The sequence below is a fragment of the Herpailurus yagouaroundi genome, unplaced genomic scaffold, assembly GCF_014898765.1.
Source record: "Herpailurus yagouaroundi ecotype Mexico unplaced genomic scaffold, PumYag 222, whole genome shotgun sequence".
In the NCBI taxonomy this organism is placed as follows: domain Eukaryota; kingdom Metazoa; phylum Chordata; class Mammalia; order Carnivora; family Felidae; genus Herpailurus; species Herpailurus yagouaroundi.
Window position 1 is genome coordinate 12,189,781 of NW_024412453.1, and position 18,276 is coordinate 12,208,056.

Sequence of the window (18,276 nt, forward strand, 5' to 3'; positions counted from 1 at the left end):
AAAATGGAGTTAACATATAAAATGCTGTTTATGCAATAACAAAATAGTACACGTTATTTTTGTATTTATTAATATATTATAGTATTTTATATTATTTAATATTATTAACAATATAATGAAGTTATAAACTATATCATTTTTAAAAATCATATCAATGTAAAGTAGTATGGGCATCATCTTCCTCCCACACGTTATATTTAATACTGTTAAATTTTTGTATTTAAAAAAAATTTTTTAATGTTTATTTATTTTTGACAGAGAGAGAGACAGAGCATGAGCAGGGGAGGGGCAAAGAGAGAGGGAGACACAGAATCCGAAGCAGGTTCCAGGCTCTGAGCTGTGTGCACAGAGCCCGACACGGGGCTCGAACCCACAGACCACGAGATCATGACCTGAGCCGAAGTCGGACGCTCAACTGACTGAGCCACCCAAGCGCCCCAATTTTTGTGTTTTTTTAAACATTAAACAGTAACCCTCCCAGGGCACCAGGCTGACTCAGTCGGTAGAGTGTGCAACTCTTGATATTGGGGCTAGAAGTTCAAATCCCCAATGGGATGTCGAAATTACGTAAATTAAAAAAACCTAAAAAAAAAAAAAAAAGAGTAACCATCTTGATCTTCCTCTTCTGTTTTCTTTCAACCATTGATAATAAACCTTGTGACGATTTTCTTCAGCTTGACTGTCCTTGCTTTTTTACCCTCGGGATTCCTTAGGAATCAAGGTTTGTGTCCTGAAGACTGGCAACATTTTGCCGAATCAGAGAACCTGACACTTAAACAGGACCTTAGAATGATGGAGTCAACAGACATTAATTTAAGGGAACCTGGGTGGTTCAGTCGGTTGAGCATCTGACTTCGGCTCAGGTCATGACCTTGCAGTCTGTGAGTTCAAGCCGTGCATCGAGCTCCGTGCTGACAGCTCAGAGCCTGGAGCCTGCTTCGGATTCTGTGTCTCCCTCCCTCTCTGCCCCTCCCCTGCTCATTCTCCCTGCTCTCTCTCTCCCTCTCTCTCAAAAATAAACATTAAAAAAAAAAATTAAAAAAACAGACATTAATTAGACACAGGAGAAATCATTAAACAGTCGATAAAGGGGACGATCTTAGAGCATAAAGGTGAACTGGGTGGGGGCCACCGACTCCCGGAAAATGTTCCGACTTGTGTTTTGAAAGAGAGAAAACCAAGAAGAATGGAACCAAATTGTTTTTAAAAGGCTGGGTTTCAAATGTGGAACAAATGAGCTGCGTGTTTGTAAATACAGCTATTTAAAAGAACGTGTGACTTAGCTCCCAATGAAAATACCATACAAATTTGTGAGGCCTGGCTTTGTCAGCTAGAATGAGTAAACAGGAGAACAGAGGAGCTCAAAGTGAAGTCATTTCTAGCTGAATTAGTTGTTTATGATGATCCTGTTTTCCTTTTTGTAACTGTTTGGAAGCAAAAGGAAGGTAACAACACAATCTTGACCATTTTTCTTTCCAGAAGAACTCCTCTGTGGAGCTCTCACTGGAGATGAAGGACAGTTATTATAACTGAGCGCTACAGAAGCTACTAGTTTTCCAGAGTGTTTACAATGTGCCTGGTATTATGACCGGTGCGTTGCACACAATATCTCACTGAGTGTCCCCAAGAAATCTGTGAGGTCATGCATTTATTAAGACGAAGATCACTTTACAAGTAACAGAGCCCCAAAATGACAGTGACCTAAATAAGATATGTTTACTTCTCTGTGACATAAAAATCTGAGATAAAAGGGTCCAGGGCTGGTGTGACAGCTCCATGGTGTTAGGGAAGTGACTTTCTTCTATCTTGGAGAAGTAATATGCACACCTTCCATTCTCGACTCCTAAAAGGTCCTCGTGTTCCATAGAGCTGCTCCAGCTCCAGCCATTACGCCTATAGTCCTCTTCAGGGGCAGGAGGAAAGACGAGAAGGGCAACACTCCCTAGGAGTTTTCCTTCTACTTTTACCTACGCCCCCTAGGCCAGAGCTGGGTCACATGGCCACACAGCTGTAGTTGCCAGGGAGGCTGTTTCTCTCAAAATAATAAAGACACATTTCAAAATAATAAACAAACAAACAACACCAAGAGAATCAGGAAACAAGCCACAGACCAAGAGAAAATACTTGCAAGGAACCTATCTGATAAAAGACCATTATCTAAAATATACAAAGAACTCTTAAAATTCAACAATAAGGGGGCACCTGGCTGGCTCAGTCAGTGCAGCATTTGACTCTTGATCTCGGGGTTGAGGTTGAGCCCCACATTGAGTGTAGAGATTATTTAAAAATAAAAATCTTAAAGGAGCACACGGGTGGCTCAGTCAGTTAAGCGTCCAACTTTGGCTCAGGTCATGATCTCACCGTTCATGAGTTCAAGCCCCCCGTTGGGCTCTGTGCCGACAGCTTGGAACCTGGAGCCTGCTTCGGATGCTGTGTCTCCCTCTCTCTGTTCCTCCCCGACTCACACTCTTTCTCCTAAAAATAAATACACAATGACCGCTCTTCCTCTTCCCGTAAGCGGCCTGAGGTGATCTCTGAAAATGGTTCGCTATTCACTTGACCCGGAAAACCCGACAAAATCATGCAAATCAAGAGGTTCAAATCTTCGTGTTCACTTTAAGAACACACGGGAAACTGCCCAGGCCATCAAGGGTATGCATATCCGAAAAGCCACCAAGTATCTGAAAGATGTCACTTTGCAGAAGCAATGTGTGCCATTCCGACGCTACAATGGTGGAGTTGGTAGGTGTGCCCAGGCCAAACAGTGGGGCTGGACACAGGGTCGGTGGCCCAAAAAGAGTGCCGAATTCTTACTGCACATGCTTAAAAATGCAGAGAGTAATGCTGAACTTAAGGGTTTAGATGTAGATTCTCTGGTCATTGAGCACATCCAGGTGAACAAAGCCCCCAAAATGCAGCGTAGAACTTACAGGGCTCATGGTCGGATTAACCCATACATGAGCTCTCCCTGCCACATTGAGATGATCCTTACTGAAAAAGAGCAGATTGTTCCTAAACCAGAAGAGGAGGTTGCACAGAAGAAAAAGATATCCCAGAAGAAACTTAAGAAACAAAAACTTATGGCCCGGGAGTAAATTCTGCATGAAATACATGCAAATAAAAGTAAAAACAGAAAAAAATAAAAATAAAAAAATATATAAATACACATTAAAAATTAAAAAAAAAAAAATCTTAGGGGCACCTGGGTGGCTCAGTCAGTTAAGCGTCCGACTTTGGCTCAGATCATGACCTCACGGTTCGTGAGTTCGAGCCCTGCATCAGGCTCTGTGCTGACAGCTCAGAGCGTGGAGCCTGTTTCAGATTCTGTGTCTCCCTCTCTCTCTTCCCTTCCCCTACTTGCACTCTGTCTCTGTCTCTCTCTAAAAAATAAACATTAAAAAAAACTTAAAAAAACTGTGAGATCATGACCTGAGCCGAAGTCAGACCTTCAACCAACTGAGCCACCCAGGTACACCTAAAAAAAAAAATCTCGGGGCGCCTGGGTGGCTCAGTCGGTTGGGCGGCCGACTTCGGCTCAGGTCATGATCTCGCGGTCCATGAGTTCGAGCCCCGCGTCGGGCTCTGTGCTGACAGCTTGGAGCCTGGGGCCTGTTTCAGATTCTGTGTCTCCCTCTCTCTGACCCTCCCCCGTTCGTGCTCTGTCTCTCTCTGTCTCAAAAAAATAAATAAACGTTAAAAAAAAAATTTTTTTTTAATTTAAAAAATCTTAAAAAAATTCAACAATAAGGAAAGAAACAACCTGAATAAAAAATGGGCCAAAGACCTTAATAGACACCTCAGCAAAGAAGATACAGATTGCCAGTGAACATATGAAAACGTGCTCCTCATCACATATCATCAGGAAATGCAAATTATAACAACAGTAAGATACCATCAAGTACCTGTGAAAATAGCCAAAATCTGAACACCAAAACCATCAAATACTAGCAAGGATATGGAGCGTCTGGAACCCTTATTCCTTCATGAGAAGACAAAAATGGCAGGGCCACTTTGGAACACAGTCTGGCAGTTTCTTACAACACAAAACATACCCCCACCACATGATCCAGGAATTACACTCCTTGGTATTTACCAAAGGAGGTGAACCCTTATGTCTACACCAAATCCCGCACAGGATGTTTACAGCATCTCTATCCCTAACCTGTGGTGCACCCAGACAATGAAATCTTATTTGGCACAAAGAAGAAATGAGCTTTCCAGCCATGAAAAGAAATGGAGGAAAGTTAAATGCACATTCCTAAGTGAAAGAAACCAGCCTGAAAAGGCTACGTACTGTATGTCTCCAACTGTAGAACATTCTGGAAAAGGTAACAGGATGGAGGCAGTAAAAAGATCAGTGGTTGCCCCAGGCTCATGAATAGGCGAAGTACAAGGGATTCTCAGGGCAGTGAAACTAGTTTGTATGATGCCATATGATGGATACATGTCATTAGATATGTGTCCAAATCCATGGAACTTACACCACCAGATGAACTCCTCTATAAACTCTAAGCTTTTTTTTTACACCAGTTGTAACAAATGTCCCACTCTGGTAGGGATGTTGATAGTGGGGAAGGCTGTGCAGGTGTTGGGGGGAAGGAGGTTATGTGGGAAATCTGTGTACCCCCTCTCTCAACTTTGCTGTGAACCTAAAACTGCTCTAAAAAAATATTTTTTAATTTTTTTTTAACGTTTATTTATTTTTGAGACACCGAGAGACAGAACATGAACAGGGGAGGGGCAGAGAGAGAGGGAGACACGGAATCTGAAACAGGCTCCAGGCTCTGAGCGGTCAGCACAGAGCCCGACGCGGGGCTCGAACTCACGGACCGTGAGATCATGACCTGAGCCGAAGTCGGACGCTTAACCAACCGAGCCACCCAGGCGCCCCTAAAAAAATATTTTTAAAAAATATATATATAATTTATTGTCGTTAGCTAACATACAGTGTATACAGTATGCTCTTGACTTTGGTCAAGATTTGGTTTGATTCTGATGATTCGTCACTTACACACAACACCCAGTGCTCACCCCAACAAGTGTCCCTCTCAATGCCCATCACCCATTTTCCCCTCTCCCCTTACCCCCATCAGCCCTCAGTTTGTTCTCAGTATTTAAGACTCTTTTATGATTTGCCTCCCTCTCTGTTTGAAACTAATTTTTTCTTAATCTTAAAATAGAGTCAAGGAACCTCTTGAAATGTATCTGTGTATGTTTTGAAGGAGAAAGTCAAAGGCTCTGTGCCCAGCTCCAGCCCCCTTTTAAATTATAAAATATCACTGGTCTGGGTGGCTGGCTCTAAAATTCCAGCCAGCATCAGAATAACCTGGGGAGTGTGGCAAAATTCTATACAGGGGCACCTGGGTGGATCAGTAGGTCGAGTCCAACTCTTGATTTTGCCTCAATTCATGATCTCTAGGTGTGTGAGTTCAAGCCCCGAGTCAGGCTCTCGTTGACAGTGTGGAGCCTGCTTGGGATTCTCTCTCTCCCTCTCCCTCTGATCTCAGTCTCTCTCAAAATAAACAAACTTAAAAAAAAAAAAAGCCTAGATATTCAGGACCCCTGCCTCCCTCCAGCGAGATCTAATTCAGGGGCACTGGTATGGGTCCTAGATTTTTACTATTAAAGTTCCCCAGGGGTGCCTGGGTGGCTCAGCCAGTGCAGCGTCCAACTTCGGCTCAGGTCATGATCTCACAGTTCATGGGTTCAAGTCCTGCGTCGGGCTCTGTGCTGACAGCCTGGAGCCGGCTTCAGATTCTGTGTCTCCCTCTCTCTCTCTGCCCCTCCTCTACTTGCACACTCTTTCTCTCTCAAAAATAAAAACATTAAAATATATATATTCAAAAAAAAGCTCCCCACCCGCCGACACGAATGCAGGTTCAAGGACCACATTTTAAGAAACACTGCCCCAAAGGCTCCCTCGATCCATATAAAGATTTTGCCATAAGGGAGCTGGAAGGGCCCTTCCAGCGTTGACACTCTCAGAGGCTTCCAGAGAACAAGCAGCTCTCCCAGGGAGAGCATGTGCGGTGAGTGAGGGCCTTCATCAGCTGGGCCTAGGGTCAAAGTGAGGGGCTGCAAGGGACAGCCGCCCTGTAGGCCAGGAGCCTCTAGGTGGCAGTGCCTCGCCAGAAACAGAGCCTGTTTCCAGAAAGGCCGAACTGCAAGAAGGCAGCTCAGATACTTGGTGGGATACTCAGATGCGTGTCAACTGAGAGGAATGAATGAACACACGAGCGAAAGATCACTTGAGGGGGTGAAGTTCTCAACAATGATTGTAGCTAACATTTATTGAAAACTTGCTGCCTGGCACTGTTCCAGTCAAACTAAGATCATATATCACACTGTACATGTTATGGGCATTCTCCCGTGTTTTAAATAATTTTTTATTTATTTTTGAGACACAGAGTGGGGAGGGAGAGAGACGGCACGAGCAGAGGGGCAGAAAGAGAGGGAGACAGAGGATCTGAAAGGGGCTCTGCGCGGACAGTGAGCCTAATGCAGGGCTCGAACTCACGTACCGTGAGATCATGACCTGAGCCCAAGTCAGACGCTTAACTGACTGAGCCACCCAGGGGCCCCTCCCGTTTCTTACCATATTCCTCAAGAACATGCTTTATACAGGCTTCACGTTTTCCCAGCTAGTGAAACTGGTATGTTTAATCAGTCCCCTGATTAATATTAATATATTATATTAATATTATAATTATAATATAATATAATAAAATCTAATATATTATAGTTAATATTATAATTATAATATAATATAATAAATATATATAATAATAAAATATAATATAAATATATTATTTATATTTTAAATTTATATTAAATTAAATTATATTAAATTTAATTTATAAATTATATATATAAATTTATATAATATGTATAAATTTATATATAAATTTAATTATATTAAATTACATTTGTATTAAATTATATTTTAAATTTATATTAAATTAAATTATAATTATTATATTAATATTCTATTAATATATTATATTAATATATAATATATAATTATATATATATATATTCTCATTCTCTAACTCCGCCAGGGAACATCATCTCACACTTCCCAGGGCTGAGTACCAGCCACTCATCTTTTCAAAACTACTCGAGGGGGGAGGGGCACCTGGGTGGCTCAGTCAGTTAGGGGTCCGACTTCAGCTCAGGTGGTCTCCCGGATTGTGAGTTCAAGTCCTGCTGTGAGCACACAGCCCATTTGGGATTCTCTCTCCCTCTCTCTGCACTTTGCGCACTCTTCGCTCTCTCACTCTATTCAATTCAATTCAATTAATAAATAGAAAAAAAAAACTGTATTCAAAACACAGTATCTCCTTCTCAAATCTTAGTTTCACAAAGGCTGAAGTTTCTATTCATATACAGGTTGGTCGGTCATTCTTATTTCTGTTTCTGAAAACTCTCTATTCATATTTTTTTAAATTTTTCCTTTTTGGCATACTACCTTCTTACTCAAGTATGTGCATGGAGGTGTATATAAATATAGATATACATATATGGATATACAGAGATTAAATCTGTAATCCTTGTCACAGTTAGTTTGACTTTCCTTTCCATTTTGTTTATATCGAAGTTTAAATTTATTCTTACAGTCAAGCTTTTATTTTAAAAATATTGTCCCCAATAACTTGATGCTTATAAAGTTAAATACTCACATATATTTTCCTCCAGTTTTTCATGGTTTAGGTTTTACATTTAACTGTCAATTTACATTTAACTCTGTCAATATGTCAGGGAGCATGAAGTGATGCTGTAACAAAAATATCTCTCCAAAGAGTCAATTTTTCTGATGCCACCTGTTGTGACCAGTCCATCCCTGTTATTTTGCACTATCTCCTCATGGACCACCAAGTTCTTATATAAACCAGAGTATTTCCTGGAGTGTTCTATCCTGTCTTTATCCTGCTGCTAATACCTAACCTTTTTTTTTTTTTTTTTTTACTGTATATTTTTGAGACAGAGCGTGTGCATATAAGCAGGGGAGGGGCAGAGAAAGAGAATCCCAAGCAGGCTCCATGCTGTCCAGAGAGCCCAACACGGGGCTTGAACTCATGAATTGCGAGATCATGACTTGAGCCGAAATCAAGAGTCGGACACTTAACTGGCTGAGCCACCCAGGTGCCCCGATACCTAACTTTTAATTATTACTATTTGTTTTAATTTCTTTTGTTTCTCAAAATTGCCTTAGCTATTCTCAGCTGTGAATTCACTCAGCTGAACTTAAATACTGCTGACCCGTTTCCAAAAATCCCTTTGGACTTTTATTAGAACCATAAATCCAACTGTAAGTTAATTTGAAAAGAATCAGCACTCCAGGGCGAAGATGGGGAAGTGGGTACTTGAGGACCAAGCCAGACATAGTAAAAACTGGCCTTCGGGGAAGATAACTGTATAGTCTCAATCATAAACTTTTATTTTGTTTTTAAGTTCTTATGTAAGGAATCTCTACACCCCAAGTGGGGCTCAAATTCACGACCCCAAGACCAAGAGTTACACCTTCCTCCGACTGAGCCAGCCAGGCGCCCCTCAATCATAAACTCTTAGATGGATGTATGCTTTGACCCAGAATGTCCACTTCTTGAGATCTAGAAGTCTCACACATGGGCACGAAAGGTGTTCACTGTAGCACTTTTTGCAACAGACTAGAAATAAACTAGATGACATCACGGAGGTGGGTAATAAGCTATGGTGTGGCCAAATGTGAAAGACCAGCAGCGGGCAGGCAGGGCACCACGTACAGAGAAGGAAGGAGGTTGTCGATCTAACATTAAGACAAGCAGACACGCTAAACAAATGCTTACGGTAGGAGTCCATCTATTTTTTGTTAGGCTTTTTTTTTTTTTTTTTGATGTTTGTTTATTTTTGCGAGAGACAGAGCAGAAGTGGGGGAGGGGCAGAGAGAGAGGGAGACAGAATTCGAAGCAGGCTCCTCCAGCTGTCTTGGGAACGGCGAGATCATGACCTGAGCTGAAGTTGGACTCTTAACCTACTGAGCCGCCCAGGTACCCCATGTTTTTTTATTTGAGATAGAGAGAGAGTGCACAGGAGAGGGGCACAGAGAAAGGGAGAGAATCCCAAGCAGGCCCTGTGCTGTCAGCACAAAGCCCAACATGGGGCTCAATCTCATGAATCATGAGATCATGACCTGAGCCAAAGTCAAGAGTCGGATGCTCAACCGACTGAGCCACCCAGGCGCCCCAGTCCATCTATTTTTTAAATCGTAAGAAATGCTTCAGAAGAGAGGGCAGCAAACACTCTCTGTAAAGGACCAGATCGTCAATACTGTTGTCTCTGTGAACCATAAAGGTATCTGTCACCTAAGAAGACAACAATGTGAACAGGTGTAAATAAAACTTGGCAAAACCAGGCAGTGGGCTGGACATGGCCCTCAGGGTGTAGTTTGCGGACTCCTGGCCTAGAAAAAAAAACTACCAAAATTGTATCAGAGGTTGCCTCTGCAAAAGAACCAGGATTGGGACTCGGGGGGACAAAGGAGGCCATTAGCTCTGCTCTGGGTCAAGGTCTATACTAACTAGATGGCAAGTGTCATTCTAAAGAGTGTATAAATATTAAGTCATTGGGGCGCCTGGGTGGCGCAGTCGGTTAAGCGTCCGACTTCAGCCAGGTCACGATCTCGCGGTCCGTGGGTTCGAGCCCCGCGTCGGGCTCTGGGCTGATGGCTCAGAGCCTGGAGCCTGCTTCCGATTCTGTGTCTCCCTCTCTCTCTGCCCCTCCCCTGTTCATGCTCTGTCTCTCTCTGTCCCAAAAATAAATAAAAAAACGTTGAAAAACAAAAAAATTTAAATATTAAGTCATTAAACTCATGTAAGCCTCATAACAACTTAAATAAAAGCTATCATTCCCCACCACTTACAGATGAGGAAACGGAGGCACAGAAAAGTCAAGCAGGTTTCCTCAAGGTCACACAGCTCGCCAGTGGATTCAAATCCAGACAGCCTACGTCCAGAGACTGCACATCAGCATTACTTATTTTTAGTCCTTCTATGGTGCTCCATTTCCTTAAATAATGGGCTTTAATATTCTTTTTTTTTTTTTTAATAATTTTTTTTTCAACGTTTTTATTTATTTTTGGGACAGAGAGAGACAGAGCATGAATGGGGGAGGGGCAGAGACAGAGGGAGACACAGAATCGGAAACAGGCTCCAGGCTCTGAGCCATCAGCCCAGAGCCTGACGTGGGGCTCGAACTCCCGGACCGTGAGATCGTGACCTGGCTGAAGTCGGACGCTTAACCGACTGCGCCACCCAGGCGCCCCTGGGCTTTAATATTCTAAACCAGCCGCTTTATAATAAAGAATCCCATTCTTGTAATAAAGAGCATGATTGCATGGGAGAAGAGGCGATGTTCTCTCTCTACGCCGAGACCACTAAATACCATTTAACTGGCGCGAATAAAAAGCAAAGTTAAACGCGTGAAATGATGCCAATGTCACGCTGCCTGCTGGATCACAAGTTCCAGGGAAGTAAGGATTGTGCCTTTTTCGGGTAAGGGAAAGTCACACAGGAGAGGAGAGTCCAGACTTCAGAGAAACACAATCCCACAGTGGAGTCACCACTGGGCCTCTCCCACACAAGTCACACAACCTCTCTGAGCCCAGCTTCTCCACTGGCAGGACAAGCACACACACATGCCATCATCACACCATGGGATTTGCACATAAAGCACCCAAGAGGAAGTTGAGATATGTGCTTATCAGGATGCCTGGCCCCCCTCATGTGCCATCACATCAATTCCTCCAGGACTCGCAGACTTGATTCTATCTGTCTGGTCCCCAGCTTGTTCCACACTGAGAAGCCAGAGCCTGCTTTGTCCACAGCCGGGGTTCACCTTCTGCCAAAGGCTAAGGGAAGAACTACAGCCATCACGGCATCCCAGGAAGGGACTCAAGGCAGAGCCCTGAAGGCCAGGCCAAGGGCACCACCAGCACTCCATGTGGCACAGCCTGGGAACGCGAGGGAGTTAGAGGTACAGGAAGCAGGGTCTAAAGCCTGAGAACAAGCTTCTACAAGTAACAGTTCAGATTGCTCAGCACGCTGGACCCCAAATCCAAGGCTGGTGAGAGGAGCCATGTACAGGTGGACAAGCGGAGGCCCAGAGAACCGGGCAGCTGTTTCTGAAGGAGACTAGAAAAGCATCCACCCGTTTGCTTCCCTTGGGTCCTGCCCCAAGGACAGCCTCATCCACAGGGGCTCGGATGGAAAGGCAGGGTAGGTCTTTAAACACAGGAACTGAGTGTCCTTGGTGAGAAGTGCACTCTGCAGTTCACTGGGGTCTCAGGGCTGCCAGATTCACTCACTTGTCCCCATCAACATCCTGAGTGTGTGCCACCCCCAACAAATAGGATCTCCTGGGATTTTCACCTGCAGCCTGGGATACTGTCACTCAACTTGAGAGGAGAGGATACAGGGCAAGACAGGCAGCCAGCTTGACCAAATTATTCAGTGAGGTCTTGGCAGTGAGGGTCCTTCCAAACCAGATCAGCAACTGGACTGGGCAGCAGAGAAGGGGGGTTGGGAGTGGGGGGGGGGGCTCCTTAGGGGGAAAGGGGAGGGCTGTGGGATCTGGCCGCAGGCCCCGTGGGTTCAAATCCTAACTTCATCGACACCCCGCTCACCACCAGGGCTCCCACCCACTCTCACCTCCACCCAGTCCTGCCCTGGGAGGACTGCCCCTTTAAGGCTCTGGTGGGCGGGCCCAACAGTTTCCATGGAGCTCGCTGAGCTGTTTCACAGTCTTCCGAATTCCAGGCCCAAACAGGAAATGAGTCACCGCAGGAAAATGCAGGGCTCCCAGCCGTAGGGAGCTGCCGCTCAAGGGCGACCTCAGAGGTCCCCCTGTTGGGGTCAGGCATCGTTGGGGTGCTTGGCTCAGCAGGAAGTGTGACGAGATTTCAGCATCTGCTCATACTGCTTGGCTGGCTGGGGTGCAGCTGACACAAGATCTCACGCTCCACCCAAGTTCATTGGAGTTGACCAGGGTCAGGCAGATCACTCAGGCATCTCTTTTTGGTTGCTGGCCGGACCCCCACAGCAGGGGTTGTTGCACACATACTAAGACAGAGCTCAATCATTTACATGGGCTCGCACACTGTAAGGTCGTCACCTGTGTCATCCCTACTTTCCAGAAGAGCAAACTGAGGATCGGGTGAAGATCACCTGCCCAAGTCCTACACCACCCCACACTCCCCAGTCCTCGAGAATTTGAATTTTTTTTTTTAATGTTTGTTTATCTTTGATAGAGACAGAGACATAGAGCGCGAGCTGGGAAGGGGCAGAGAGACAGGGAGACACAGAATCCAAAGTAGGCTCCAGGCTGTCAGCACAGAGCCCGAAGCAGGGCTCGAACCCACAAACCTCGAGACCATGATCTCATGTTGAAGTCAGGCGCTAGACTGACTGAGCCACCCAGGTGCCCCTAATCCTTGTGAATTGGAACCCAAGTGCCAGTTCAACAAGAAATGTGTGCAAGTGCCTTCTAGATAGGTTGGAAGCCAGGCAGACCCGGGGTTGGGATGTGGTTTGACCTGGTTTGGCCACTCCCTTCCCGTCTCAGTGGAGATGCCCTCATCCCTTCAGCCACTACTCACTGGTGGTCTACTTGGAGACAGGAGCGGAGATGAGCTAGAAGGAACACACTCAGCCTTCAGGAAAGGCAGACCCCAAACAAAAGCAGACCAGTAAATAAACCTTCCAGGAATAAATGAGAGAGCAGAGAACGATGCAAGAGCCAGAGCGGGTCAGACGGGCTCTCTTGCAAGAGGATAAGGAAGATGGACCAGAAAATAAGGGGACAGCCTTTTCATAAAGGGGGCAGAAGACAGACATCCCAGGGGCACACGGAGAAAATTCCAAAGACTTCCAGTCTTCATAAACCTTGCAGCAGGAGCAAACGTTAGGAGGAAGGAGACACCTCTACAGGAGAAGGTTCCAGTGGGGTGGACCCCGGACACTGCCAGATCCTTCCCAGGGAAGGAAAATGGGAAATCCTCACTGATGAATGCCAGCAAGGGTGACAGCACCTGTGCCCCAAGCTTGGTCCCCCCGGCCTCAGACAGGGCGAGTTCCACGCTGGGGGACTGCAAACTGACCCCCACTCCCCCATCCTGCCTTCATGGGGCCTCCCCGCTGGCTGGGCCAGGAGGACTGCACACAAGCACTGGGGCCACCGACCCCCCCGGCCAGTTACCCATGCTGGGGACATCTGTTGGTGCTCTGGCTTCCACAGCTGGAGGGAAGCCCACGCAGTAGACAGAAGCCGCCCGGTCCAGGAAGCCGAGTCAACTTGACCTTGATCTCTGGGCTGTTGGGTCCCAGGCAGCTCCGCGGGAACCCACCTGCTCACGTTGTGGGCCGGTTGAGGGCACTGGTGGGAACAGTTCCTGCCTTTTGAGGCGGGTCCATGCCGAACCCAGGAGTGTCACCTAAACTCTTCCTGGTGACACTCGGCACCTAAACAGTCCACTGACCTCAACGCACTCCGGTCCTCCCCCCAGAGCGCTCTCCTCTTGCTGAGGGCAACTTCCAACCCACCACTTACCAGCCTCAGGACCTCATCAGCTCCCCCGTGGAGAAATGGAGCACGTACGGTCTCACAGCCAAGACATATTGCCAGGATTAAGACCTCTGGGCTCACCACATGCCAGGGACCCTCTAGGTTTAGGCATTACCTCATTTCATCTTCACAACCCCCCTCATAGATGGGGAAACTGAAGCAGGGTGGCTAAAGAACTTGCCAAGACAGGTGACACCATGACCATGAGGCCCTAGGCTCCCCCAGCAGTGGCAACAGCACAAGGGCGGTGGCCACAAAGCCAGTCACCGAAGTCTCAGCCTCTCGCCTGGTAAATGGACAGAAGAGTGGATGTGTGGGCGAGCACCCAGGTGTCTCCAGCCCTTCCCCAAAGGCACAGTACAAGATACACAGGCTGGGAAGGGCTACTTCGGGAAAACGCAAGTGCAGACTGGAGGGGCTTTGACCCCCTTCTGTATTCCTGTATGTGTGCACATACACAGCAATGTTTTATAAGGTACACCCAGCACCTCTAGACGAGATAGGGAGACTTGGGGGAGGTGGGTGGTGGTGACAGATCCGCCCTGATATCCTGGGATTGGTCCTCATGATACGTGTCTGTGACAGGGTTACAGGTTTAGATGACACAATAGCCCACACACTGGAGGCCCAGGCTCTTCCCTGTCCTGTCAACCTCGGCCCCGGGCCCCACTCAGCTCCAGGCCACACGTGCACAGGTTAGTGCCAGAGAGACGGCTCCGGAGAGGACAACTCTTCACCTAGGACCTTTCTGTACAATCTCCCCCCAGGTGCACGTACTAGCAATGTAGTTTTTTAAATGTCAACAGAGGTGGCAGGACTTAGGATCTGTTTTAGGTATTCTTTCAGATACCCTGTCCCCAACTCAGACCCTTTGCGTTCAGTGTGTGTGTGTGTGTGTGTGTGTGTGTGTGGGAGGAGAGTCCAGGAATCTATCTGAAACCTCTCCCAAGGGGACACATTCCCAACCAGGTGGAGAGCCTGTCTTGGGGACGGCATACTTGCTGGGTCACTCCTGGTGAGCCAGGATGCGCCACGCCCCGAAGCCTTGTGGGTGCAAACTTCCTCCTGCCAAGCAAGCCCAGGAAAACACCCTGCCCCAGAGGAATGCACTGGTCAAGTCCAGACTTCCTCAAAGCCTGAGGGACCGAAGGTGGACGGGCAGGCAGCCCGCTGAGGGAGGGCGGGCAGAGTCCAATGTCACTGGACACCTGCCCAGTAAACAATCTGGAAAAGGGCCAGAGCAACACTCCCTTCTGCAGAACACACTGAGGCCCTCGGACAGTGTTTCTCTACTGGAGGGGCCTGGAAAATGCTGGTACCTGTGGCCAACCCCAAGGAGTGCCATCTAGTTTGTCTCAGGTACAGCCTGAGCACAGCTGGTTCTGGTGTGCGCACAGATTGAGAACCATGAAATCTGAGGAAGAGAGGAAATTGCGGGGGGGGGGGGGGGGGACCAAGGCTGCAGGGGAGCACAGAGGTCAGAAGAGATCCCTCTCAGACTCTGAAAAGAGAATTTTATCCAACCAGATGGATGATGGTGACCATACTTAATGGTTAACGTGTGTGTGATTATTACTACGAGCCAGGGGTCGTCCCAGGCGCCTTAATCTCCCCAGACCCATGGCAGGGCCCATCCAGACCCCACTGACCCCAAAGTTCAGCTCTTAACCACCACACCCTGGTTCTGGAGACGCTGTGAAAGCCCAGAAGGAAAAATAGGACTCTTCGCGAAAACCTAGAAAATCTCAAGGCACCTTGTATCTGCTCACTCATTCAAGAAACGTCCAGGAACCTACTCTGTGCCAGCCACTGATGTCCAGAGAGCCTGGGTTTTCAAGCTGCTGTGAAGTCAATGTAGTAGGATCACACACAGCAATCTGTTTCGTGAACCAGTGAGAAACTGTGAAGTGCTGTGCACCGGACGGAAAGAGAGGAAGCGCTCTAACTTCTTTTGGTTACTGTGTGTTATGTGTATGTCTCCACACTAGGTCTCGATGCCACGGGTATTTCATACTGTGGATCACAGCCCAAAACATCAGAGAAACAATGAAGATGGACAAGAGAAAAGCCTTAAGATACCAAATAAAAAGTGTAAGCAAATACGGGTCCATAGGTTTATGTCAACCTAGGCCTCAAACACCAAATCAGAACTTCCTGGTAGTTGATTTCTAGATACACCTCGAAACCAACCTCAACACTGTGATTAGGAGCTTCGCCTTGAGAGAAGAGATAGGGGAAGCCACCAACCTCTGCCCACGGCACTCAAGGACAGTTTGGTAGGTGTTTCCCCGTCCCCCGAGGTATCTGAGCCCTGGCACCACCACTCCACCCCTAAAGAGAACCGATGGTCTGAGAATCTTCCTCGAATCCCAAAGTCACAGTGACACATACCTTGGTGGATGTGTAGAGGACATCTGGATCGAGCATCCGTCCGCCGGCTCAGGTGCTGAAAGCGGCCGGGAACGCTGGTGGTGGCAGACTGCCCCGAGTCCCCCCAGGGCCACCTTTCTCATGGTATTCAGGCTGCTGAGGCTCCTCACTGCTGAAGCTGGATAAAACCTAAGACTCCTGAAGCTGTCAGGTTTCAAACTGCACCAGAACACGGTGAAATCAGACCACTTCCAAGACTGGAAACCCCAAGTTCATTTCCCACGACTGATGTCCCCAAGGTGGGTTACCCGACACTGACTCCTAAACACCTATCGATCAGCGTGCGTATTTTTAATGGCTACATACATAAAACACAAATACTAGAAAGGTTACTCCCCAAAACCATTCAGTTTTTACCTTTGGGGAGGAGAGATTAAAACGGCCTCTCTACTAAGGTCTGACATTTTAATTTTCCTTACAAAAATGCACGTGTTGCAGCACCCAGGTGGCTCATTTGGTTGAGCGTCCGACTTCAGCTCAAGTCATGATCTCACGGTTCGTTGAGTTTGAGCCCCACACAGGGCTCAGTGGTGTCCGTGAGGAGCCCGCTTCAGATCTTTGGATCCTCCAGCCCCTCCCTCCCCCTCCCCGACTTGTGTGCCATTTCAAAAACAAACAAACAAACAAAAAACCATGTGTTACGTTTTTCTTAACATGCCATTGCAAATATTATCAGCCACATTCCAGAGTGCTCAAGGTACCACTGATGAGAGGCAGATTATAGATGTAGATGTAAAGTACCCAAGAAATTCAAGTCACTGAGCTTCAAATTTTTTTTTCCCCTAATACACCCCATTTCACAGATGATGAAACCAGCCCAGGGAGGCAAACTTACCCAGGTTCCCACACCTAGTAATTGGTGGAGCCAGCATTCAAATCCACAGGATTTCAAGCAAAGATTCTTCCTTCATGCAAGGTGGCAAAAAAGCAAATGAAAATGGTAAGATCACCCCTGCCTGCAAATAGTCCAAATACCCAATGCTGGCTCAGGTACTGGGAGAACCGTGTTGGCGTGAGCCTTAACCAGCACTTTGCAGAAGGTCCTTTGGTAGGACCCGTTAATATTTTAAATATGAATTCCTTTGAACCATTTTACCTGCAGAAACGTATCCTACAGAAACTTAACGAAACTAGAATATTCACTACTGCACAGCACCAATTTTGAGAAGCTACTACTATTTGCTCAAGTATCAGCATACGTACTCTGGCACAGAAAGATGTGTATACACGGTTAAGGGGCTGTGTGGCTGGATTTGGGGGGAGTTTTAACTTTTTTTAAAGCATTAATGCAATAGAACTGAAATGAGAGGCCACTGGAAACTCGCAACAGCATCAGTGAGACTTCCCGGCTTTACCAAGGGTCACGGGATGTGCGTCGGACCCTCCAAACCTGTGCGTGTCGAAGGCTGCCGTCTGCCGAACTCCGTGAATATGGTGCACGTCTTGTAGGAAGAAGTCCAATGCGTCAGTCAGTACAACACATGGAGTGATGTGACGGCCAGCCTGGGCGTGAAGGCCTGCTCCTCTCTCAAAATACGGTCCCCTCTCGACCATCACACAGCACGGAAACCCTGAAGTATGGCGTTTGCAAGCTGGCCAGCATGAGGTTAGGTCACCTGAACTCACCAGAAAAGTAACAGCTTTCATGGCAGGGGGAGCAGGTACCATGAGCATCTGACCACATCAACCTCCTGTAACTCAATTAAAGGGATGAATCTTCAGTTTCTTTGAACCGTAAAGTAAAACTTCTTCTTCTGGCAGAAACTTTCGAGTCACCCCGCGACCCTTAGAGTCCGGGATACATCTGTGAAGATTCCCCACCACCCTGCAGATGGACACCTGAGTCATGCATCTAATGAAGCGGCAAGCTCTAACAAACAATACGAAATCTGATGCAATGAGATAAATATACTGACATAGTCACAATACCCCTCAAAAAAAATCATGACAAAAATTTAGTGATTCATTCATGGTAATTTTCTAAAATTAACTATGGGGCCCGTGTTCCCAACTAGGTCCCCGCTCTCTCCATTTCCAGATCATCCCTCAGCCTCGTGTCCTCACTGCACTGAGGCTGGCTCAACCCCACCCCCCACCCCCGCCCCCGTCAGGCCCGGGCCACCCCACCCCCCACCCCTGACCTACAGGGGGAGCCAGCCAGCCCAGCTCTCACTGCTGCAGGGAGCCCCTCTGGCCCAAAGACACAGCTGTGTGAGTTTGATGGGTCTCAAAAGCCTTCAGAGCGGGCGG

At 47.0% G+C, this 18,276-nt stretch overlaps 1 protein-coding gene across 1 annotated transcript in view; it reads left to right on the forward strand.

Annotated features, from left to right (window-relative positions):
* The first annotated feature begins 2,492 nt into the window (after window positions 1-2,492).
* Window positions 2,493-18,276, forward strand: part of LOC121019540 (60S ribosomal protein L17-like) — a 27,820-nt gene continuing 12,036 nt past the window's right edge. The window contains exons 1-2 of the mRNA XM_040459053.1: window positions 2,493-3,091; window positions 14,364-14,369. Coding sequence (XP_040314987.1) covers window positions 2,541-3,091; window positions 14,364-14,369 — 557 coding nt within the window. The 5' untranslated portion in view covers window positions 2,493-2,540. The remainder of the gene's footprint in view (window positions 3,092-14,363; window positions 14,370-18,276) is intronic.